General features: G+C 41.8%; 1 protein-coding gene across 2 annotated transcripts; it reads left to right on the forward strand.

Moving 5' to 3' along the window:
• The first annotated feature begins 1,408 nt into the window (after positions 1-1,408).
• On the forward strand, positions 1,409-18,501 carry LOC135104155 (uncharacterized). Of its 2 annotated transcripts, none has more exons than XM_064011220.1 (7): positions 1,409-2,387; positions 5,851-6,026; positions 10,085-10,198; positions 12,750-12,880; positions 13,716-13,847; positions 14,683-14,896; positions 17,115-18,501. In XM_064011220.1, exons 1-6 carry the CDS (start codon positions 1,816-1,818, stop codon positions 14,782-14,784), a joined length of 1,227 nt encoding a protein of 408 aa, XP_063867290.1. In that variant the 5' UTR covers positions 1,409-1,815; the 3' UTR covers positions 14,785-14,896; positions 17,115-18,501. The 2 variants fall into 2 exon arrangements, with proteins under 2 accessions (XP_063867290.1, XP_063867288.1); XM_064011218.1 differs by having other exon boundaries at positions 1,412-2,387; positions 14,683-15,368.
• The last annotated feature ends 1,134 nt before the right edge of the window (positions 18,502-19,635 follow it).

Here is a 19,635-nt window from a genome sequence, read left to right on the forward strand (position 1 = left end):
GCGACCTCTGTGATTTGAAGCCTTGCCGACTAAGGGAGAGAGTTTTCATGGTCTTTCGAAGCTGTTGACTCCGTGGATGTTGCGTGTTGTGAGGTGATCTTACGAAGGCAGGGTTGTGGGTGTTGTTGTTATTGTTGCTGTTATTATTATTATTATTATTATCATTATTATTATTATTATAGGAGTAGTAGTAGTTGGTATAGTAGTAGAAGCACCAGCAGTATTATGTAACGTTATGTAATTATAAACATGGTTGCTTCACAGTTTGGAAGTCCAGGGTTCGAATTTTCAGTCAGGCGGATGCAATTTGAGGATACGTGTGGGATGTGAGTCAAGGAGCTGTGACATTGCAATCCAAGAAGAAGGGAAGGTTAGCAGTCCTGTCTTACTGCTCCTTGTGTGTGTGCGTGTGTGTGTGTGTGTGTGTGTGTGTGTCCTTGCTATAAATGATCTACGACACACCATGAAAGTTGGCAGATAAGCGAGGTATTAAAAATTATATTAGTTATTGTTGGTAGTAGTAGTTATATTAACAGTGGTAGTACCAGTAGCAGCAATTGTAGTACTGTTTCTATTTCTCTGAATGTAGAGCACACAGCTGCAAAATGTAAGGAGGAAAAAGTTGATGTAGTACAAACGCGAGTCACGAACTGAACCTGGGAATGCATGACGCTTCAGACACGAACTTGTTAATCATTCAAATTACTTTTGAGGCATGTGGTGGTAGCAGCAGTACCAGCAGAAGTAATTGTATTAGCAGTATAGTAGCAGTAGTAGCAGGAGCAGTAGTAGTAGTTATTCATGTTGTAATAATTCATGTTGTAATAATTGACAGTAACAGCGGATATTGTCAGATGCCATCACTTAAGGCTCTACGTATAGATCCCAGTGTTGCCTTCCTAATGCTGTCCTACGTATAACACACGGAAGAACAAACATACAGAGGCACAGCACCATTGTGTCACGGGTTCCTGTGTTATGCCAGAGTGCCAACTTCCCTCCATCTCCAAGTGCGGTCAGGTGTTTGGCAGCTGTGTTTACCTAGTTAATGAGGTGTAGCCAGGTGGCAGGGGAGGGGAAAGCCGCCCCAGCCCTGTCATCACCCACTGAGACAATATCTTTCACGTGAGCATCAAGACTTTTTTTTTATAGTTTTATATCGCAAGGCGCCTCTAGGAAACGCGTTTGTGTGTGTGTATGTGTGTGTGTGTGTGTGTGTGTGTGTGTTCAGGGTCTGTGTGCATTGTGTATCATATTTTGTGGCACTGATGACACGAGAGCGAGCGAAAGTTGGTGCACCGTTCAGAGAAGAGTTTATTGTGGTGGTGGTCGGGGTGAGAAGAGGGGGGGGAGGGGGCGTGACTAGTGATGGTGGTGGTGGTGTATAAACCAGGGACGACCAGTAGCCAGTGACCAGTACGACCGTGTGAGTTAGTCAGTGTAGCGGCGACGACGGGACGGGTGGAGTAGAGGTGGTCGTGGCGGTGGAGGTGGTGGTGGGGGTGGAGAGGTGTGGCGATCCTTGGCGGCGGCGTTGCTCGTGACGACATAGTAACGAAACCAGTTAGCGGCAGTGGTGGCAATGATAGTAGGAGCGAGCGAGAGCGAGTCTGAGAGGAAATAAGGAACCAAGAGGAACCATAGCGCACGTGGTCTCTTCATCTCAACGACCTTGGACTTAGTATAAAAAGATGTGTTACATAGTTATGGTGCCGGCATAGAAACATACCAATTAGCGGTGCGTGGCGAGAGTAGTGGCAGTGGCAGCACGATTACCACTAAGAACACACGTCTGAAACTTTTACCCTGGCGCATATGGTCTCTCCAACTGTCTCCATGCCCTCAAATCTCAGGGGACGTGGAGGACTTGGCCGGAGACGAGGCAGAGGGCAAGGTAGAGGCAGAGGCCGAAACAGCAAGCCGCCATCACGACGAGCCAGCCCCGAGATCCAGGTTGGGACTAGGCTAGCGAACACAATCCCCAGCAACGTGGATCCTGAAGGCCAGAATGAGGACTCCAACGCTTTTATGCAATCTTACGACTTCGCCAAGGAAGAGCAGCAGAGGGAGGGTCTGGGCAAGGAGAAAACTGGGGAGATGAACGAGGAGGAGAAGCTACAGAAAGAACAAGACGAAGAAACGCTGAGGAGGATAGAAGAGGACTTGGACAAGATAGATAAAGAGCGGAAAGGAGTGAGGGGAATAAGTTACGAGGAATGGGAGAGAATGATTAAAGAGGAAGCGGAAAATAAGAAAAGAGAGCAAGAGAAGAAGCATGAAGAGAGAAGGAAGAAGGAAATGGAGGACGAGGAGAGGAGGGAAAAGAAAAGGGAGGAGGAAGAGAGAAGGAAAAGAGAGCAAGCCGGAAGAAGAAACAAAAAACCAGGGTATTTTAATTAACTTTTTCCTTTATTTTTCCTTACTTTTTTTCCATGATTTCCTTGCCTCGCATTAGAATAAGAGCATTTCTATCACGGGACTTCCAAACAAACGAGAGAACCTGAGTGTCTAATTAGGGATTCAATTTGAAATGCCTAAGAGAGAGAGAGAGAGAGAGAGAGAGAGAGAGAGAGAGAGAGAGAGAGAGAGAGAGAGAGAGAGAGAGAGAGAGAGAGATAATAGTACCTCGATGTTTACCATATATTAAGGAAACTCTCTCTCTCTCTCTCTCTCTCTCTCTCTCTCTCTCTCTCTCTCTCTCTCTCTCTCTCTCTCTCTCTCTCTCTCTCTCCTTCTTTTCTTCTTTTTTCTTCTTCCTCTTCTTCTTCTTTCTTATTATTATTATTATTATTATTATTATTATTATTATTATTATTATCATTATTATTATTATTATTGTTATTATTATTATTATTATTATTATTATTATTATTATTATTATTATTATTATCATCATTACTATTCTCCTCCTCCTCCTCCTCCTCCTCCTCCTCCTCCTATAATCCTCACTCTTGAATTAACTACTGGTATAAAAAAAAAAAATAGAAGCAACAAAAACAACAACTCTTCCCAAATTAGCACAAGGAGAAGTAGTGAAACAAAGTTAATTTTATTTATATTTATATTTATTTTCACCTCTCTCTCTCTCTCTCTCTCTCTCTCTCTCTCTCTCTCTCTCTCTCTCTCTCTCTCTCTCTCTCTCTCTCTTGAAGTTCCTGAAAATAACAAGCTTAATTTCTTTTCTTTTTTTTCTTTTTTTTTTTGCATCGTCTTGCCAAACGCAGCAACAGAATCGATAGTAGCAAAAGAACATGATTTACTGCGATTGCTGCTAAATATATATATAAAAAAAATAGAGCATATACAGAATGAAAGTCGATCATGGGAAAGAATGCGGAAAATTTGTTGTGTTTTTTGCATTTGTTGTGTTATTGATTGTGTGTTGTTGATGGTGGCTTAGTGGTGATGAAGATGGTGATAACGAGAGGGAGAAGTAGAGTGGTAAGTAAAAGGGAGGAGGAAGGCGAAAAAGAAGAATAAGAAGGAGGAGGAGGAGGAGGAGGAGGTGGTGGTGGCGGTGGTGGTAGAGGTGGACGACACGAAAGAAGGGAATGAGGCGAAAAGGAGATGAGGACAAATTAAACAATATGGATAATGATATGAAAGTAGAAGAGGAGAGAAAAGGAGGAAAAATTAATGAAGAGGAAGAGGAGGAGGAAGATAATGAGGAAGTTGAAGAGTGGTAAAATGAGGAGGAATGAATGAATCAGGAGGAGGAAGAGGAAGAATAGAAAATGAGTAAAAAGAGGAAGGAAGAGAACGAGGAAGAAAATGAGAGGATTTAAGAGAAGATCTAGAGAGAGAGAGAGAGAGAGAGAGAGAGAGAGAGAGAGAGAGAGAGAGAGAGAGAACCACTATGAACAACAGGTATTGGTTTAGCCCACAGTAACCCCACTGCTCCCGTTCCTCCTCACGCCCCCAACAGATCATTGCATCGTGACGTAAACCTTTCCTTCCTGAGTGTCTAGTTTTAGCGTTTGTCGGAAAGCATAATAGCCTTTGCAACGACGCTTCCCTGATGAATTGCTTCCTTGCGTCACCCTTGTCACCTCGTGTTTCTTCTTGTCTTCTCTTTTTCTTTATATATTGTATAGATTTTTCCTGTCCTGTCTTCCTTTAACAATAATTATTAGGGGCTCTCTATGTAATAAGGTGTTGTCTGCTGCAAGATGGTGTATTTCTTCTTGTCTTCTCTTTTCTTCATATATTGTACAGATTTTTCTCGTCCCATGTCTTCCTTTAGTAGTAATCATCAGGACTTTCGGTGCAGTAAGGTGTTGTCCGCCGCGGTGAGGTCTATAGCAGGTAGGGACACGGCAGCACGAGGCATTTTAAGGAAGGCAGTAGGAAACACAAGTAGCATTTAACGGGTCACTTAAACCTCAACGTAATTTTTCTTTTATCTTCCTTTAGCAATTATCCAGAACCTCGTGCACGAAAGTGTTGTCTGTTCCAGGAAGGGCTGTTTCTTCTCGTTTTCTCCGTTTTTTTTTTTTCATATATTGTATAGAATCTTCCTTTAGTAATAAATTATCAGGGCCCTCGGTGTAGCAAAGTGTTGTCTGCTGCAGGAGGATATGTAGGGCGTAGGGACACGGCAGCATGAGGGATAAAGGAAAAGCAGCAACAAACACAAGAAACATGGAAGCAAACACAAGTAGGATTTAATATAATGGTCTTCTTTAATGGAGGTGTGAATGGTACCAGTGTAGTCTCCGCCTTGTGTAGGTTAATTGGCCTTGTGTAAGCTTATCTTCTGGTGTTGTTTTGCCAGATAATTACTCCCTTACTCTGTCAGAAGTGTGGCAACATATCACATTTACTTACAATTTGTTGAGTTTGGTTCCTTTTTTTTTTTTTTCTAATTTTAAATCCTCAGATCTGTTACGATTCTATTAGCTGTCAGGTTTTGTCAGGAAATTCTTTTTTTTTCTTTTTTTTTATGTTCTTCACATTTCGAACAATCCTTTTCAGACTATACTCTTAAGGGTCTGGCAGCTTCAGTGGGCTTTTTTTTTCATTTATTTATCTGTCTTTATTTTTATTCATTTATATATTTATTTATTTGATTTATTTATTCATTTTATATCCTAGGGCAGAGCTGCGAACAAAAGCCACACACACACACACACACACACACAGTGGAATTTAGTCCAGAAAAAAAGATTACTCTAATTCTACTTATGACTAGACTATGTACAAGCGCCACAGCACAACATTACATACGAGTACATAATGCCCACCCCTTCCAGCGTGAACACAGTGTCATGCCACCTCGCAACGTGCACCTCGCAACGTGTGTCTCGTATCCACGGCACTCAACACAGGGAAGAGACACGACCTGAAAAAAACATTACTATTAGCTCATGTAACTTTCAGCGTCAAGAATGGAATGTTTATGGCTACTTACGGGTATTATTCTCTTTTTTAGTCCTGTTTACGATTGTGTGATGTTTCTGTTTGCTCTCTCTCTCTCTCTCTCTCTCTCTCTCTCTCTCTCTCTCTCTCTCTCTCTCTCTCTCTCTCTCTCTCTCTCTCTCTCTCTCTCTCTCTCTCTCTCTCTCTCTCTCATATCTATTTATTCATACACCTACCAATGTATTTATCGATCTGTCTATTTATCTATCTATTTTGTCTATCTAACAATCTATCTATATGTCTTTATATACCTACCTATCTATGTACTTATACATTTATTTATCTGTCTCTTTCTTTATGCCTATCAGTTTATCCATGTATGTGTGTGTAAGTATCTGTCTGTCAGTCTCTATGTCTATTTTATCTATCTATCTTTCTATCTATCTATCTATTTATGTATCTCCGTCTCATCATCCAATGTCTCCCCTGCAGGATGAGCGGACTCAAGGAGCGGCAGGTGGTGACGTGGGTGGGGCGGCGGGAGGGAGTCGGGGTGCGTCAAGTGAAGAAGTCTCTGCGGGAGCTGGTGAACGTGGCTCGCTCGGTGCTGCCCCCTGGCGGCCACCTGTACACCATCTGTGAGCGATACGACACCTACCAGACTGGAGGCAAGTACACACACACACACACACACACACACACACACACACACATGAATGAAAGATGCACTTACAGACACATACACTCCCATGGATATACAGATGGATAGATAGATACGTATGTAAACTGATAAATGGATAGATAGATAGATAAACAGATAAAAAATAAGCTAAACAAAATAGTCAAAAAGGCTAAAAAGTTAGGGGCAACAGTAACATTCATAGACAATCTATATCAAGAGGCAGCATTAAAACAAGTTCGGAAAATAATGCAGGACCAAACTCATCCTCTTAATAATTGTTATATGTTTTTAAGGTCAGGACGAAGGCTGGCACTGCCATTGATAAAAACGGAGCGGTACAAGAAAACTTTTGTCCCCAGCAGTATTGTGATTTTTAACCATTTTTACTCATAGAAACTCTTTTAATGCTTTTTTGTGACACACTTTTATTTATATATAGTACTTCTGGAGCCTGTTTTTTTGCCAAAAAAGAATTTCACATGTATGCATATATGTATAACAATGTGACCAATAAATTATCTTATCTTATCTTATCTTATCTTATCTTATAAAAGGATAGATGGATAGATAACTTGGTAGATAGATAATACACACACACACACACACACACACACACACACACACACACACACACACACACACACACACACACACACACACACACATACAGATGGAGTTAGATAGTGTTCGTTTTCATGGACTTTTTCGCATTACGTGTTTCATAAATAATAGCTTAAACCTGTAGGTCGGTCAAACGAACACACACACCTACAAAACCTACCAAATAATCTACCAACACCTAATTGTAACAGCTTACCTTGACAATCTCTCTTTCTTTACACACACACACACACACACACACACACACACACACACACGAAGAGATAAACAAAGGGAGTGAAAATCGAAGGACAGTCATATATATCCTCCTCTCCTTCCTCTCTTTTTCTCCTACTTTCACTTTAGATATGTATTCCTCCTCCTCCTCCTCCTCCTCCTCCTCCTCCTCCTCCTACTCCTCCTCCTCCTATTATACGTCACAGTCCTGCGTCTTTCTTGTTTAAATGTTGTGCTTTATCACAAACAGCCTCGTAAGGACCATCAGATATTCCATTGTTTGTTCTTTCTTCGTGTTCTTTTGTGTTCTTTCTCCGTACTATCCACCACAACCACCACCACCACTATGCTCCTTCCAGCACCCCTTCCTCTTCTCCGTATTCTCGTGCTCCCCTCCGCTGCCTCACCCTGAACACTCACTGCTAACTTTGCTCCCCTCTCTGCCTCCATTATGCATGATGTTACACGCCTTAATGACCCCTCTCTCCCTCCTCCTTCTCTTCCATAAACTCGTTCTTGTAACTTTTTTTTCTTTTTTGTACTTTTCTAGACTCTCTTCATTATTTTCTTCCACTCTCTCTCCTCTGTACGCATCGCTTCCTCAATTCACTCATCTTGTCGTCTATTTTCTTCTTCTTCTTCTTCTTCTTCTTCTTCTTCTTCTTTTCTTCTTCTTCTTCTTCTTTTCTTCTTCGTCCCTCCCTCAGATCTGTTCCTTGATAGCCCTCAAAGATCTTCGCCCTAATGAAAGGTCTCCTGTTGTCTGTTCTTCCTGTGCATTTCTATCTACCTGACCTTGTGTGACCTTATTCCCTTTGTCAGTAATAACCTTCCTCCTGTTACTAGCTATTTACAATCTCTCATATGGTGCTGTTATGTTGCTTGTCTTGTTATCTTTTATTGTTATGTCCCTGATTGCTGCTCCTCTGGCCTTGCTAACTGCATGCCTTCCCTCTCTCGCGTCCTCGCTGCACAAGGCTTTCTTCTTCCTCTCTCCCCTGTTATGTCCACTTCACTACTGCAAGAGTTAACCAGTGCCCTCACTCTTTCATCTCTTTCACTAGTGAACTATGAAACTCATTGCGTTTTCTCTCTCTCTCTCTCTCTCTCTCTCTCTCTCTCTCTCTCTCTCTCTCTCTCTCTCTCTCTCTCTCTCTCTCTCTCTCTCTCTCTCTCTCTCTCTCATTCCTATGAACTTAATTGTTTCTAAAGAAGAATATTGGGACATCGAAACTAAATAATTATTGCCCTCAGTTTTTTTTTTTTTTTCTCATTTTCTCTGCCCTTGACCGATCTCTGTAAAGATATAAAGGGCTGCTCACGTACAGTACTTGCATTATTATTATTATCCTTATTAATGATAATAATAATAATAATAATAATAATAATAATAATAATAATAATAACAATAACAATAACAATAATAATAATAATAATAACAATAATAAATAAATAAATAAATAGGTAGATAGATGAATAAATAAAATAAGATACATGAAAATAAAAAAAAAAACTTGAAATACTCACAACTTAGCATTTCAGTGTATCCTTAAACACTTCATTCTCGCAGCACTACATCCAAAGGCCACAAAGACGAAAAGTCGAGTTCCCATTGGTGTTTTAATGTATTGATAGTGCTGAATGACCATTAAACTATCACTTAAATCATGGAAAGTCCTTGAAAACTCCCAGCCTTGTACTCAATGCCTCTCTTCCTCTGTGAATGCACCCTCTGAACTGCCACACGCCCCTGCTGTCATAAACTAAAGAACCAACAATTCTATCCACTGTATCGACACTCTTATACATTTTTCTCCTTCTCTCCCTACCCAACTCCCTTCTCTCATTTCCTAATTCCTCCTTTCGTATGCTCTCCCTCTCAGATTCCCTTTCTTCTTTCACTAATTAATGTTCTCTCTTATTCTTTTCTTCCTGAACTCTCCTTCCTGATTTGTATTTAATTCCTCTCCCCTTCCTCTCTGTCTTCTTCCTACCTTACGCCTTTTCTCTTCTTTCTAACACCACCACTCCACGTCTCCCCTTCCTTTCTATCACTCAGTTCTCTGTCTGTCTGTGTATCTCTTTCTCTCCTCTCCCTTTCCTCTTCTTAACTCGCATTATTAAAAATTTCCTTAGCTTCCACTCTCTGAACTTTTATACCTCTTCACTCCAGCTCCTCCTCCTCCTCTTCATCCACCCCTTGCAAACTGATGTCTTTTTTATTTATTTATTTTTTTCTTGTTCTTCTTTTGTATCTTTAGAGTGACATTCCTTCCCTTTCAAATGTCTTTCAGTACCTTCTCATATGTTTCTTTTATTCCCTTCCTCTTGAGTAATTTCATAAGGGTTCAAGCTTTTTTTTTTTATTATTTCATAGTTTATTAATTTGAATAATTCTTCCCCTTGTCTTTTTGTCTCTGTCTCTGTCTCTGTGCATCTCTCTGTCTCTATTTCTTTATGGTTCTCTCTCTCTCTCTCTCTCTCTCTCTCTCTCTCTCTCTCTCTCTCTCTCTCTCTCTCTCTCTCTCTCTCTCTCTCTCTCTCTCTCTCTGCGTGTCTGTTTGTCTCTGTATCTCTGTCTCTGTGTCTCAATATCTCTGTCTGTATCACTGTGTCTATCTCTGTATCTCTGTCTCTTTGTCTCTGTTTCTGTGTCTCTGTCTCCTTCTCGACTTTTACCTTAGAAATATAATCAGACCACTCATTCCTTGAAACTCGTATAGAAATAGGTTATGTAGAAATTCGTTCGATGAATGACTGAAAGGGACTCAGTAATTGGGCTGTTACTGCCGAATCAATAAAGAGCTTTGAAAGAAGATTAGATCAGTATATGGATAGCGGGTGTTTAGGTAGATTTATGTGTAGGGATAATTAGATGGATTAGGGAGTGATAGTTGGGCGTAGGCAGGTAGGTAGATAGGTTTTCTACAAGGGTAGGGGTGATGGCTTCTTGCATCTTCCCTTGTGATCTAATGTTCTTATAATAATAATAATAATAATAATAATAATAATAATAGTAATAATAATAATAATAATAATAATATAGTAGTAGTAGTAGTAGTAAATAAATAAGTAAATAAACAACAACAAAAAATATACCAATTATTCAACAACATAAACGCGATTTTTTCATTATTGAAAGGTGAAAGGAGAGAAAAAATTATTAACCTCACCCTTATCTAATCTTCTCCTGCCCACCACTCGCAGGACTGTACCCGTTGCTGCACGTCAGCGAGGACAGCGCCACGGTGAGCAAGCTGATGCACTCCGGCGCCTTCCTCGACACCGACGCGCTGGGCCAGGACAACCCCGTGGACCAAGGTGAGAGGGCAAGCGGCAGGCGGGGTGAGAATGAGAAGGGAAGCGAAGAAAATAGATGAGGTAAACTAATGAGAATAGGTAAGAAACGAGGAAAATTGATGGGATAGAGTGAGAATAGGTAAGAAGCGAAGAAAATAAATGGAGTAGAGTGAGAATAGCTAAGAAACGAAGGAAATAGATGCGGTAGATTAATGAGAATAGGTAAAGAACGAAGAAAAGAAATTATATGATGCATTAAAGAGTTGGGTTAGGATGAGAAGGGAAACAAAGAAAACGGAGAGGATTTATATTGTGCACTAACATTGTGGGTAGGATTGAGAATGGGAGGGAAAACGAAGAAAAAACAAGGAAAGTTTGAAGTGATGGGCTAAGAGACTAAGTGAGAATGGAAAGAAAGCAAAAAAAAGAAAACTTCGAAAATAAATCAAAAGAGGAGGCTAGCTAAGAACAATAAAAAAAAAAAAAAACGAAAAAAAATACCCATCCAATTCTCAAAGCGTGATCAGAGAAATATTCTGAGTTCCGAGTCAGCCAATTTAGATCTGCAGGCATCTCGTTACTCTTCGTGTTAGCTCAAGTCGCAGGAAAGTAGGGAAGGTCAGAAAATAAAGTCATGCAATGAACCATATTCTGAAACACTTCTGCGCCGCATCCTCACTACTTTCAAAAGCCTATAGTTGACTTTACGCGGACTTTGAAGGATGTTTTTTTTACGCTTCAGGTGACATATTAACAAAGTTTCTACAGTATTAACAGAAGAAACACACGTGAGAAACCAGCTTATCTCTGTGGCCTTTGAAAATAGTCGTAATGAGAGAGCAAAACGTTTCTAAATGCTGTATATTGTCAGGCAGTGTGGTAGATGGATGTTTGTGTGTTGGTATGTATGTTGTATTGGAAAGTGTGGTGAGTGTTTGTGAATAATGGTGATGAGTGACGGTGAGTGGTGATGAATATTTAGTGTTGATAAGTGTTTGTGAGTACTGATGAGTCTGGGTGATGAGCGTTAACGAGTGATGGTGTTTGAGTGATAGTGTTTGACAGTGAATATTTAGTGTTGGTGAGTATGAATTGGTGGGTGTTTATGAGAGTTGGTGAGTTAGTGCTTAGAGCTGATGAGTCTTGGGGAGTGTTGATAGGGTTGGTGAATGTTGACGAGTAATAGCGAGTGAATCATTGGTGTTAGTGAGGCGGTAAGCTGCTTGGTGAGTGTTGGTGAGTGTTGTTAAATGAATCATGAGTGTTGGTGAGCCTGTAAATTGCTTGGTGAGTCTTGGTGATTGTTGGCAGGTCCTCTATAACTCTTCCTCCATCGGCTTGTCACAATGGATACACTTCTTATCGTCTTATCACCTGAACTAAGTCTCCTCCTCCTCCTCCTCCTCCTCCTCCTCCTCCTCCTCCTCCTCGGTAAAAAAAATAAATTCGCTGAGGGACAAAACCTTCCTCTGCATTAGTTTTTTTTTTTTCCGAAACTCAAAATCAGTGCTTGCGTGCGTCAGAGAGAGAGAGAGAGAGAGAGAGAGAGAGAGAGAGAGAGAGAGAGAGAGAGAGAGAGAGAGAGAGAGAGAGAGAGAGACTTATGTAAATGTTTGCATGTGTGTGTGTGTGTGTGTGTGTGTGTGTGTGTGTGTGTGTGTGTGTGTGTGTGTGTGTGTGTGTGTGTGTGCACGAATCCAAACGACGACATGAGCAGAGGAGGAGCTGGAGGAGGAGGAGGATGAGGAGGAGGAGGAGGAGGAGGAGGAGGAGGAGGAGGAGGAGGAAGGAGAAGAGGAAGGAAAGCTGAAATATGAGAGGAAAAGTAAAGAAACCGCTCACAAAACTGCGACGTTGGAATATTTACATGAATCTCTCTCTCTCTCTCTCTCTCTCTCTCTCTCTCTCTCTCTCTCTCTCTCTCTCTCTCTCTCTGTATTTATGCATGTATGTATTTATGCATGTATGTATCCATCTCTTCTCTTATCTCATTCTATTTATTTATCTATCTATCCATCTGTCTGTTTACCTGTCTGTCTATCTATCTATCAACAGTATATGTCTATCAACACACACACACACACACACACACACACACGTCAAGTTTACCTATTGAATTATACATTGAGGCAAAAATTCCAAGGTAAATGTGGTAACTTAACTATTGACACACACACACACACACACACACACACACACACACACACACACACACACACACACACACACACACACACACACACACACACACACACACACACACACACACACACATTACTCAGTACCTCCTATAATTTTCCTCACCAACAATACCATTTCCTTTATTCCTCATCTTTCATTCACTATACACATACTCATACTCTTATTTTCTTCACCAACAATAGCCTTCCCTTTATTCCTCACCTTTGCAATCACTGTCCCTCTTAGCTTTATTCTGTACACAAGAAGAGAAGTCTCGTCGTCCCCTGCCAAGTGTGCTAATACCATTCTCTTTATTTTTCACCTTTATAATCACTGTCCTTCTTAGCTTCACTCTGTACACGGGAAGAACATTCTGGTCGTCTCCCGGCAGGTGTGTTTGAGGAGGTGGGCAGCGTGCGGCCTCCTCTGCACGCTCAGGACGCCAACGACTTCGTCCTCGTTGTCTCCGCCTTCAAGAGCATCGAGGTGGAGCCCAACCCAACGCTCATTAAGGAGTGGAAGGTGCGTGGGGGAATGGGGACGCGAGGAGGAGGCTGGGAGAAGGGGAGGGTAGAAGGTGCGTGGGAGGGGCAGGGAAGAAGGGAAGTGGACGAGGGTGATTGGCAGGTGGCTGGAATGGACAGGTGACTTTTTAGGAACTGGATGGTGACTAGAGTGTTTGAACGAGTGAGTAAAGGAAGTGAAAGGTTGCTGGAGGGACTGGATGGTGGCTGGAGTGGATGGATGAGCGAATGAAGGGACTGTGTAGTGATTCAAGGCCCTGGAATAGGACTGGAGTGAATGGACGAGTGAATTAAGAAGCTGGAGAGCGACTAGAGTGAACAGACGAGTGTGAATGAAGGGACAGATAAATGACTGGAGGCACTGAAAGGTAAATGATGAGGATTAACAGTCAGCTTTGTAACTGGAAATTGACTGGAATGAATGGACGAATGAATGAAGGGACTGGAACATGACTGAAGTACTTGAGAGACAGCCAACTTCCAGAAACCGGTGAAGTGTGTGTGACTCTCTAGGATGTGATGATGGCAGAGGGTGATACAGGAAAGGTGGCGGAGTGTCATGGGCTGATGTCTGACCTGGAAGGAAGAGGAATGTAGTATATGAAGAGGATTCTTTTTCTCATTTGAAAGTATGTGTGGGATCGGTGGAGTGTGGCTGTTTTAGTAGTGAATGCTGGGCGAGTGCAGGATTTCTTTGTCGCTCCTCTTCATGTCTCCCAAATTTTACTATCCTACATATCCTCTCCATTCTCTTCACTTCTTCCCTCTCTACACTCCTCCACCGTTCCTTTTCCTTCGCACGCCTTATTCAGTCAGTTCCCCCTCCCGTGCAGGCGTGGACAGGGGCTCGGGCCTTCCTGCAAGACATCATGATGGCGGGGCTACAGTGCCTCAGGATTAGGTTCCTGGTGAAGGCGGCGCCGCTAGAGGACCCTGGAGGCTTCACCTACATCCTGATGACCGAGGTGGGTGGGTGAGAGAGAGAGAGAGAGAGAGAGAGAGAGAGAGAGAGAGAGAGAGAGAGAGAGAGAGAGAGAGAGAGAGAGAGAGAGATTTTAATTTTCTACTTGTTTTGTCATTTCTAGTTTTCTGTCTTATCTTTTTAACATTATTATTTTAGTAGTAGTAGCAGTAGTAGTAGTAGTAGTAGTAGTAGTAGTAGTAGTAGTAGTAGTAGTAGTAGTAGTAATAGTGGGAGTAGTAGTAGTTGTTGTTGTTGTTGTTGTTGTTGTAGTTGAGGCAGTAGCAGTCATTGTTGTTGTTGTTGGTGGTGGTGGTGGTCACGATGGGATGTTCCTGTTTTTGTTATTATTGCTGTTAGTTTATGATTTATATGCCTCCTCCTTCTCCTCCTCCTCCTCCTCCTCCTCCTCCATCAGCAACACCACCATCCTCATCGTCATTAACACTGTCGTTTTCAATTTTCCCCCTCAACTCGGTACCTATTAATAGATCAACCTTTGTGTCTTCCGAAGTACTAACTGCTAGATTAATGAGTGTTATTTATTACAATTAGAATTCCATAACAATCCACTTATTTCTTTATTGCATTACTAATTCGTTCTGCTGTTCACTCTTGGGTCTCTCTCTCTCTCTCTCTCTCTCTCTCTCTCTCTCTCTCTCTCTCTCTCTTCATTCATGTCTCGAAAAGGAAAAATAAATAGAAGAATCTAGTAAAATTTCCAGATACACACAAAGTATCGACAAGCAGATAATATGGAACAAAATAATAACAATAATAGAATGCAAATAATCAGTCGCTTCTCTCACTGCATGACACTTTCCTCCTTTGCCCGCCAGGTGGCCATCAACAAGCCGAGCGACGAGGGCAGCATCGTGGACCTGGTGCAGAGGTTCCGCGTGGAGCGCTGGTCGGGCTACAACACCATCTACCGGCGCTAACTGTAACCAGCCTCCCCTGTTGCTCCCGGCCACCCGCCCGCTACCTACTCATATTTATTCTGATGTGTGGTTAATAAGGAGACTTTTATTTCATTCCATATTCTCTGCAATGGTGAGTGTATTTATCCCGGTGTGTGGTCAATAAGGAGACTGATGGTAGTACATATGTAGTAATGGGACTTTTACGTAGTCGTCGTGTCATTCTGTTGTAATTACGAAGCCGTTCATTGTTTCGGAACACGAGTCTCACTTCTTTCTCTTCGTCCTCGTTGCCGCCCAGGCCGCCACATGTACTCATACTTGTTTCTGCGTTACTTCCTGTTCTGAAGTATGTATTTGTCGTATTATAAAGTTTAAGGCAACTGTGATGAAATGCAACGAGTAAGTATTATTAGTTCGGTGGTTCGAAGCCTCTTTGTATTGTGTCCTGCCACTGCTAGGTGGCGCAGCGGTCGCCTGTGTGGCTGTGAGAAGGTGCGGTAGTATTCTGCTGACTGAAGTGAAATTAACTCGGTGAGTTGTATTAACTCACCTTTTCTTCTGCGACAGAAGAAAACTGGACCTGGCAGCCCCTTGTGTGTCTGGTGAGTACGTAAACTGAGAATGGGAGGCTGGATGCGGTAGGTGAAGAAATGAAAGGTTTAGGGAGGTGTAATTGGGAAGGTGTAATGGAGGCTTGAGTGTTCCCTACCGGCAACCATTATGAGTTTCAGCGCGCTTACTTGCCTATTTATTCTATCGTCCATCCATGTTTTCGTCGCGTTAGGAGCAACCTATTCGTAAGCACAGGTGTGTTGTCCATCGTGTTGCCTTTAGCTGAGTTGTACACGTAACCTGCTGAGTATTTGGCGGCGCTGATGGGAGGGGTGGTGGTGATGGTGGAGGCGCAGTGTGAGGCGGCAGATTAACAACACGAAGGCAGAGGTGGAGGAGATGGACTCAGGTGAATGTGATTTTAACAGTTCTCAACCTGCGTTTATTTTCACATATTGTTTACTGTTTTAATAAGCTTGCCTTGTTTTATCTGAACTATTGTCAGTGTTTACTTTTTACTTAGGTTATTTGTTTTAATTCTCGCATTTTTTTTTTTTTTCATTTACGCGCGGAAAGTTCTCGCCTCTTACTGTAGTCTCTCTCTCTCTCTCTCTCTCTCTCTCTCTCTCTCTCTCTCTCTCTCTCTCTCTCTCTCGTGCGCAAAGTTCGCGCCTCGTATGTCTGTAGCTTGGCGGCGTTGAGGGAAGCCCAGGCGGCCAACTCGAGAGATCCCGATGTGTTTTTATGTTTTCGTAATTGCTTCTGCTCTCTCCTTTCATTCCTGTTATATTTTTCTTACCCTTCTTTACTCTCCCGTTTCACTCTCTAAGATTCGTTATTGTATGGGTGTGATTAGAGCGTCTAAAACATTCCCCTCAGTTTTTTGAGTGGTGGTTGTGGTGGTGGTGCTGGTGGTGGTCAGGGTCTTCAGGCGGTAGAGGTTCGAGAATAGCGAGCCGAAGTATGACATCACGCCTGGTTCTTTCTCAACATATTTACTGGTTTTGATCTAACACTAGTGATAAGGGAAGTGGTTATACGTGATAGGCCTAACACTTTTGATGTGGCGGGTTTTGCTGTACTCGTATATGTTAGTTAGTTGGTTTTGTTTTTCGTACTCAGTTTTTTTGTTTTGTTTTTTTTAAATACCAATATACGACCTATAGCTTGGGTGAGTTAGTAATGTAAATGTTCTGTGCCATTAGTGATTGACGGGTAGATTCTCTTCCCCTTGATTCGTCATAATTACGTGCTACCGTGAAAAAAAAAAAAAAAGCACTTCGTTTTCTTCTGCTTCTTCGATGTTTACCTAAAGTAGCTTTCATTGGATTTCAGTGATCTGTTTGTGTTAAGTCAGTCTTCGGGCAAGGAGCAATTTATCTTATTTTAAGGCGAATCAGGATATGTATGCAGAGGAATTGCATGCACGCCCTGCCTGTCTTCTGGTTGTGTTTGTGGCGACTCGTAGTCATATTATCAAATACAGCTTTTATATAATTTTATCAATCAAATCTAAACCCAACTACGGTGTGATATCAGCGAGTGTAATGAAGGAAGGGTATATAGGAACCGTGATAGTATTTCAATTTATTAATGTATGCTGAGCTCAGTATTATACATCTTGTCGCTTTACTCGTGCATCTCAAGACCTTTGTAACCTGTGTCGATTACTGCACATTTTCTTCCCTTGTCACACGATCGATGGGCAAGTGTGATGGTTCAGCATAAGAGTGGAGAATGCGTGGAAGCTAAACATGTAGACGTGCGGAACTGAAACGCCCTTTTTGCTCCAGTAGGCTCGTCAGCGATACAAAACTCAACCACGCTCGTCAAGGAAACTGGTGAGAAAAACTGCCTGACTACCACACTCGCCCAGTGATCGTGTGACAAGGCCTGTACCCACGCCACAGCACCTCGTCAACTGGTCCTGGTGACTCTACAGCCTTACCTTCCCCGTGACACAACACAATACTCGGGGACTCACTAAGCGTCCCTCAACCGTCCTTGCCCTCAGAGTGCGTGGCGCCTCACCTGTGCGGTCTGAGTGGCGGAGCATGAAGGATATTATCTTAGCGGGCATCAACATTACACGGTTTTGTGAAGTTTACAGTATTGTTTGAAATCTTGCGTGTTTCCATAGTGTGTACATTGCATTAAAAGTAGTTTGTGGTAATGTTTAAAATTGTTTCCAAAAGTAGCAACGTGATGTTTCAAAAGTACATAATAGATTCCAGAGTACAGCCAAAGAACATTATTGCTCAGGCGTTCGTCTCTCGGCCAGGCAGTGCTGATGTGACGTGACGTGACGTGATGGCGGGACGAGGCGCGGAGTGTGGGGTAGCTAGAAGAGGGAGAGAACCAGAGGCAGTTCAGGCAGCCGGTTCTATGAGGCATGTATCATGTAATGATGCTCTGCACACAGTATTTTCTCAGTAAAAAGAGGCAACGTTCATTCGTGACCCTAATGGGCGCCGTATGATTTCATTGTTGCGGTGTCATAACTTTAGCTCGACTTAACAATTGTCTGGTAACGTTCCTAACCAAAAGCCTCACCAACTGGCATTACCAACATCTAGATTCCACTTCACAGTCGTTGTTTTTGTGGTGGTGGTGATCACAAAACGAAGGTCCCTGATTCCATAATGTTGGCACTGATTTGGTGGTGGTGGTAGTGGAGATCGCCACTCTTGGTAACGATCACAACATTAGGAAAAGACCGTGAAATCGGGTCTTTAATTTACATTTACCGTCACTACTACCCAACATGACCCGCCACACGAAACAATTAGCAGCAGCAGAAGCAATGCGTGAAGTCTTTATAAGCATCTACAATAAAGTTACGGGTGAAAAAGAATACATTTTGCAGTTTCTTCCCAGTTCAAAAATTGGGTGTAGAACAAGTAAAGATGTCTCATAGTGATTGGTGATTAGAGAAAGGTGTACCAAGTGACAGTGAATGGGTTAAGCTTTTAAGACGAGTGGTCGACTGCTGCTTCCCGCTCACTCGTCTCGGTACGCCAAGGTTCGAGCGCCTGGCCAAGTGCGTCTAGCAAAATGTTCCTCCGCTGCACACCACACACGTACGAGTAGTTCCAAAGCACAGGACTGTTTCCAAAGAACCACAAATGTTTCCAGTATTAAACAAATTGTAATCGTTACTCAGCAATAAAGTGTTTTTAATATTCGTTTGCTTTCAATAGTGTGTGTGTGTGTGTGTGATGGTGTTGATCATGATGGTTATTGCGGGTTTGTTTCATACGTAGATAACTCTTTCACTGATGTGGTCATCCTTCCTTACATTCAGAACACTGTGAAAACTTTTTGCCTGGGTACATAAAAAAGAGAGGGAGTGGGAGATTGATGTTGTATTGTTCTAAGTAACACAACGGTTTAAGAGAATATAATAGAAAAAGAAGCATGTAAGATTTGACGATTATAGAAAATATGGTCTGCCAGTGAAAGAATTAATTGGCCATAGATGTACTTTCAGAAATAATACCTACCTTGCAACATTAAAGTGAACCAAAATACTCACGGAACTAATGATGATGATGATAATAGTAATAATAATAATAAAAATAATAATAATAATAATAATAATAATAATAAATTCTAAAGGTCAAGTTAAAAGCATACGAAGCTGAAAAATAAAACTCATAATTGATATAGAACGTTGAAAATATTAAACACAAAACTATGCGTACATACATAAGTGAATATAATACATTTTCAGCCACAAATACAGAAAACCCGATCAAAGCTAAAAATAAGTACATTACACACACACACACACACACACACACACACACACACACCGCTTGTCACTGTAAAGATCTCATGCTGATTTTATGTTTTTTCACGTGTTTTCGTTGCGTATCTGTTATCCTGATCTTCATCGCTTCGATCTTTTTTTTTTTTTTCATGCCTTTTTTTTATGAATTACCTCACTTTGAATTTAGTTATCTGATGTTTGTCATTTGGAGCGCGGTTTTCCATATTTTCACATGTAGTCTATACTTTTTTATTTCATATATATATATATATATATATATATATATATATATATATATATATATATATATATATATATATGGGAGAAAAAAAATAAGAAATTAATGTGAGCACCTTCTTCATCTGCCACCCTGAACGTTTGCTGCGGAGATAGGAACCAGCGTGCAGAGGGGACGTGTACACGTTTGCCGCACGGACATCTCACACCAAGGAGCCGCTCACTGTACTGGTGGACACCTGTGCCACGGATTGCTTCTATATAAGCCACACCGGCCTGGAGAAGGTGACGCACCATTCAGGGAAGTG

The sequence above is a fragment of the Scylla paramamosain genome, chromosome 10, assembly GCF_035594125.1.
Source record: "Scylla paramamosain isolate STU-SP2022 chromosome 10, ASM3559412v1, whole genome shotgun sequence".
Classification (NCBI taxonomy): domain Eukaryota; kingdom Metazoa; phylum Arthropoda; class Malacostraca; order Decapoda; family Portunidae; genus Scylla; species Scylla paramamosain.